Source organism: Chiloscyllium plagiosum, unplaced genomic scaffold (genome assembly GCF_004010195.1).
Source record: "Chiloscyllium plagiosum isolate BGI_BamShark_2017 unplaced genomic scaffold, ASM401019v2 scaf_14515, whole genome shotgun sequence".
Lineage (NCBI taxonomy): Eukaryota > Metazoa > Chordata > Chondrichthyes > Orectolobiformes > Hemiscylliidae > Chiloscyllium > Chiloscyllium plagiosum.
The window spans coordinates 38,249-44,007 of record NW_025215057.1 but is presented as its reverse complement, the minus strand read 5'-3'; the positions used below and the strand labels follow the sequence as shown (position 1 = coordinate 44,007).

At 51.6% G+C, this 5,759-nt stretch overlaps 2 protein-coding genes across 5 annotated transcripts in view; both read left to right on the top strand.

Annotated features, from left to right (window-relative positions):
- kat5a (K(lysine) acetyltransferase 5a) overlaps window positions 1–3,943 on the top strand; it is a 19,548-nt gene extending 15,605 nt beyond the window's left edge. The window contains exons 7-8 of the mRNA XM_043686692.1: window positions 176–257; window positions 2,710–3,943. Of these exons, the coding sequence (XP_043542627.1) occupies window positions 176–257; window positions 2,710–2,844 (217 nt within the window). The 3' untranslated portion in view covers window positions 2,845–3,943. The remainder of the gene's footprint in view (window positions 1–175; window positions 258–2,709) is intronic.
- Window positions 3,944–4,389: 446 nt separating this feature from the next.
- LOC122548144 (arp2/3 complex-activating protein rickA-like) lies at window positions 4,390–5,556 on the top strand. Of its 4 annotated transcripts, none has more exons than XM_043686694.1 (2): window positions 4,390–4,965; window positions 5,011–5,556. In XM_043686694.1, exons 1-2 carry the CDS (start codon window positions 4,963–4,965, stop codon window positions 5,422–5,424), a joined length of 417 nt encoding a protein of 138 aa, XP_043542629.1. In that variant the 5' UTR covers window positions 4,390–4,962; the 3' UTR covers window positions 5,425–5,556. The 4 variants fall into 4 exon arrangements, with proteins under 4 accessions (XP_043542629.1, XP_043542630.1, XP_043542631.1 ...); XM_043686695.1 differs by having other exon boundaries at window positions 4,390–5,010; window positions 5,056–5,556; XM_043686696.1 differs by having other exon boundaries at window positions 4,390–5,280; window positions 5,326–5,556.
- Window positions 5,557–5,759: the final 203 nt, after the last annotated feature.

Genomic DNA, 5,759 nt, shown 5'->3' with positions numbered 1-5,759 from the left:
CCCCTTGTCAGTGACCCCCAGCAGCAATGATGCCCCCTTCACACCATAGCGTCAGGGTGGTGTGAGAGGAGAACCAGTCACCAGCCAGACCTTATTCTCGTGGACAGTTTCTCAGTCTAATATCAGCAGCTTTTGCTGAACCTACAAACTCTCAATCTTTAACCTTTCATTTCAGTGAGATCAGTGAATTAACCAGCATCAAGAAGGAGGATGTGATCTCAACTCTGCAGTATCTGAATCTCATTAACTACTACAAGGTAGGCCAATGCTAAACCTTTCAAAGATCTGTAACATCAGTCAAGGACAGGAGTAATCAGACAGCGTGGAAACAGACCCTTTGGTCCGTGCCGACCAGATATCCCAACCCAATCTAGTCCCACCTGCCAGCACTCGGCCCATATCCCTCCAAACCCTTCCTATTCATATACCCATCCAAATGCCTCTTAAATGTTGCAATTGTACCAGCCTCCACCACATCCTCTGGCAGCTCATTCCATACACGTACCACCCTCTGTGTGAAAGAATCTTTCCCCTCCTGCCCTAAACCTATGCCCTCTAGTTTTGAACCCCCAACCCAGGGAAAAGACATTGTCTATTTTACCCCATCCATGCCCCTCCTGTAAGGTCACCCCTCAGCCTCTGACACACCAGGGAAAACAGTCCCAGCCTGTTCAGTTTCTCCCTCTAGCTCAAACCCCCCAACCTGCATGGAGACTTTAATCTACATACAGAGTGGAAAGGTCAGGTGGGCTAAAGTAGTTTGGACGAGGAATTTGTAGAATGTTCCTGAAGCGTTTCTCAGAGCTGCGCATCCTGGGGCCAACTGGAGAGTGGGCTGTATTGGAACAAAAGCAAAATACTGAAGACACTGGAAATCCCAAATAAAAATCCCAAAAGAGATTTGGAATCTCAGCAGGTCTGGCAGCATCTGTGGAGAGAGCAACAGGGTGGATGTTTTGAGTCTGGTGTGACTCTGGGACAGACAGAATAATAAACATGGCGAGGAAACTACTGGGGAGGGAAGGTTGGTCCTTTTGGAAGTATGTCCAGAGAATTGCTACTGAGAAATAAACAGAGGGCAGATGGATCGAACAGGTATTTTGCATCAGGTTTCACTCCAGAGGAATGGCTGCAGTTCAACAAATGGAAGGAAGGTGGGACTTGGGGAAAACTACAGGGCAGTGAGACTGAGTAACCTGTGGGGAGCTGTGGGCTGTGGAGTGAATTCATACCACGGTCAGAAACGTTGTGGGTGGCACTGCTGCCTCCCAGCGCCAGGGAGCCAGGTTCGATCCCACCCTCTGGCGACAGTCTGTGTGGGGTTTGCACATTCTCCCCGTGTCTGCGTGGGTTTCCTCCCACAGTCCAAAGGTGTCCACAATGTCTTGGGGTGTGCAGGCTAGGTGGATTAGCCATGGGAAGTGCAGGGTTAGAGGGATGGCCGTAGGGGGATGGGTCTAGATGGGATACCCTTCAGAGGGTTGGTGTAGATCTGATGGGCCAAATGGCCTACTTCCACACTGTAGGGAGTCTGTTCTTTGAAATGGCTAATGAGATTGTTGAAGCGTTGGTCTTAATCTTGCAAACTCAAATATTTAGGCAGGTGACCTGAGATTGAACGATACTAAATGTAACTGCTTCATTCGAACAGGGAAGGAGACACAATGCAGGAAACTCCAGACCAGTTAGCTTAATGACAATCGTAGGGAAGATATTAGAAACTCCTAAAAGAGACATTATAGCAGGATACTCAGAATAAATTCAAGGTAATCGGGCAGAGTCAATGTGTTTTTGCAAAAGGGAACCAATCTATTGGAAGACTTTGAAGAGGGACCATCTGCCTTACTGTAGGACGGTCGATATGAGAGCATGACACATACTATCTCCCCTATTCAAGGTCCTGAGGCTCCTGCTAGTATTGTTCACACCCACCAGCTGTTCAGCTTCCCAGGAACCAATCAGATTGCTGGTGTCAGGCTGGCACCCCTTGTCATCCACAATTGGTGACCGCTCCATGAACCAATCAGCTACTTGTTGCTGGCTGAATCTCCCCTTGTACGCACCCCACTGGTGCCAGCCCATCTACAAACCGTCTCCTTTGTTGCTTGAACAAATCAGCAGTGTAAACACTGCACACAATGAGGGTCAGCAACTGGCTGTGAAACATTTCAGCAATTTCTTCTAACATCCTTAAAACGCACGCACCAACAGGTTCAAGAACAGCTTCATCCCCGCTGTTAATAGACCTCTCGAACTTCAAATCTCATGCTGATCTTGCTTTGCCCACCTCGTGTGCAGTGTAAACCGGTATACCTCGCTCTGTCTCCACTCCCTATGATTCGTACATCCTTGTATGCTATGGTCTGCCTGTACTGCTCGCAAAACAAAGCTTTTCACCATACTCAGGTACATGTAGCTACAATAAATCAAATCACATCATATCCTTGGTTTGTAAAACAGTCCTTTTCCCATGTCAGTCCACAATCAATGACTCGAGAATTGCAGTGTTTTCCTACAGTACTCTCAGCTTCAACATGGCACCTTCTCACAGGAATGGACCTCGTCAGCTGTTGGAATGTTTTGGGCCGCGTTGTGGTGAAACCACATAAATTGGAGAGCTCTTTTTTGTTAATTTTGGTTGTGTTGGGGGACAGAGCGGCAGTGGTCGTGCGCAGGAGCTAAACCTGGCTGTTTTCCTTGTGTTGTCAGGGTCAGTACATACTCACGCTGTCTGAGGACATTGTCGAGGGTCATGAGAAGGCAATGATGAAGAGGCATCTCCGTATAGACTCCAAATGCCTGCACTTTACCCCCAAGGACTGGAGCAAGAGGGGGAAATGGTAACGGCATGAAAGTCAGGACCACGCAGTGACAAAGAGAGAGAGAGACTGTCTGAGGACCAGGAGCAGATACACAGCCTTCAGCAGCACTGCATCGCTGTCTCTCTCTCTCTCTCATGCACACACACACACGCGCTGTCCATTTCATTGCACTGAAACCGACTCTCCTTGTTGCGAGCGAGTGCTGACTGAGATTTGCAATGAACGACCGTTGACTTTGAAACCTCTCTTGCTGGTGCACATGCTCCTCCTGAGCATGCTGGAGTGCCGTCACCACGGGGGAGAGCTGGACGGAGAGGCAGGATGTGATACTCGGCTCGCTCCTGAGGGTCAGACCTCCTGGCACCAACCCCCAACTCCCCGGCCACCATGTTGGAGTGTGGGTGAAGCGGTCACCGAAGCCGCTCTCTCCACGGTTACAGGTGCTGAGCTGTGAAGCCCCTCGGGTGTGCTCGTTGGCGGGAGTGGGTATCCTGTACCTGTGTGCACGGATACACTTCACCAGCCTGCACTTCCCAGGCAGGCATCGGACTGCTATCTGCTCCTGTTGGTGGGGAGGCACTGAGACACAAACCAGCAGGGAGCGTGATGTTATGCTTCGCTGTGCCTCAGCCAGCGTGAGGCACTGAAGGTTGTCACTTAGGAGCCCTGCACTGGCAAGGTCACAACATGTCGCACTGCAGCTGAGGTGGTAACGGTGAGGGAGCTGTACCAGGCACGGCCAACAGGAGGGGCCATAGCAGCCCATACTCACTGATAGGACACACTGAGGCTGACTGTGTAATACAATGACTCCAGTCTCCTCCAATCTCGACCTACTTACAACTTCACACACTCAGGGTGGGGTTAGGGCATCATGGATTAAAAATATGCAGGTATGCCTCACCCCCACCCCTAACCAACCCACAGGCAAAGATGTACTGCTTATCGTTAATGGCCACTTCCACCAATTCTGGCTTTACTGCATCTGCAGTAAAAATGGCCACATCCAACAGACACTGTCTCTCCTAATGCTGTGGGAAATATACTCTATCTAACCCTGTGCTGGGGACAGTCTAGAGGGAGCTTTACCCTGTATCTGACCCTGTCCTGGGGAGTGTTTGATGGGGGACAGTGTAGAGGGAGCTTTACTCTGTATCTAACCCTGTGCTGTCCCTGGGGGTGTTTGATGGGGGAGACAGTGTAGAGGAAGCTTTACTCTGTATCTAACCCTGTGCTATTCCTGTCCTGGGAGTGTTTGATGAGGGACAGTGTAGAGGGAGCTTTACTCTGTATCTAACCCTGTGCTGTCCCTGGGAATGTTTGATGGGGGGGACAGTGTAGAGGAAGCTTTCCCCTGTATCTAACCCCATGCTGTCCCTGGGATTGGGGATCGTGTAGAGGGAGCTTTACTGTGTATCTAACCCTGTGCTGTCCCTGGGGGTGTTTGATGGGGGCGACAGTGTAGAGAGACCTTTACTCTGTATCTAACCCCGTGCTGTCCCTGTCCTGGGAAGGTTTGATGGGGGAATAGTGTAGAGGGGGCTTTACTCTGTATCTAACCCTGTGCTGTCCCTGGGGGTGTTTGATGGGGGCGACAGTGTAGAGAGACCTTTACTCTGTATCTAACCCTGTCCTGTCCCTGGGACTGGGGGAATAGTGTAGAGGGGGCTTTACTCTGTATCTAACCCTGTGCTGTCCCTGTCCTGGGAGTGTTTGATGTAGATGGGTTTTACTTCCAGTATTAAAGTGTTGAGGCAGCTGTATGTAAACTCTGTTGCACAGCTCCTTGACTGCAGAATGCATCAGTTTCTCACCCTGAATCCAGCAAGCACAACGTGGCTCTGCCAGGGGGTTGGAGGGCTCAAGAGGCTCATTCTCAACCCAGGATGTGAGCGGTGGGAGTTGGAGAGAAACTGTAAACCCCTCTCCCCTCCCTCAGGCCTGTAGGGTTACGGTTAGACTGAGTGTGGAGATGCTGTAGCTTCTGGAACTTGCAGGGCAGGAGCGAGGAGATAAACAGATACCTTGGGGAGTCTGGTTGTAAATTTTATAATGTCAATATTCATATTTATATGACAGGATGAGCCATAAGGTGGGCAAGTTTTAATAAATGGGTGTTGGGGAACTGGCTTTCTAGGGTATGGTCAGACTGGGGTCACCGTCCCCTCCTTTAGCCCTGGGCCGTGTGGTCAGACCGGGGTCACCGTCCCCTCCTTTAGCCCTGGGCCGTGTGGTCAGACCGGGGTCACCGTCCCCTCCTTTAGCCCTGGGCCGTGTGGTCAGACCGGGGTCACCGTCCCCTCCTTTAGCCCTGGGCCGTGTGGTCAGACCGGGGTCACCGTCCCCTCCTTTAGCCCTGGGCCGTGTGGTCAGACCGGGGTCACCGTCCCCTCCTTTAGCCCTGGGCCGTGTGGTCAGACCGGGGTCACCGTCCCCTCCTTTAGCCCTGGGCCGTGTGGTCAGACCGGGGTCACCGTCCCCTCCTTTAGCCCTGGGCCGTGTGGTCAGACCGGGGTCACCGTCCCCTCCTTTAGCCCTGGGCCGTGTGGTTTGGCTTGTGTCCGAGAGTCCTGTGCTCCCTCCACCCACAGCTGTTGTGTAGCCGGTCCTGTGGGACCGGTTTATACTGACCCTCCAGCTTGCTGGTGCTTGTCACATTGTATGTGACTCTGTTAGAGATGTTAATGTATGTTTTGTAATCTAGTCTGTACAGAGTAAATATTCATGTAGCGTGCTTCAGGCTGTCAGCATGGAGTGTTGAGTTGATGAATGGCCACTCTGCTCAATCCCCACTACCCCCACCAGCCAGCTTCTGATGCAGCTGAGTGAACAAGCTGCACTGTAACCTGAACCTCATCAACGTACTTCAGTGCTTTCTGCACCGTCCGAGGGAGCTCCGCGCTGTGGGAGGGCAAGTGCCAGGGAGTGTCACGCTGT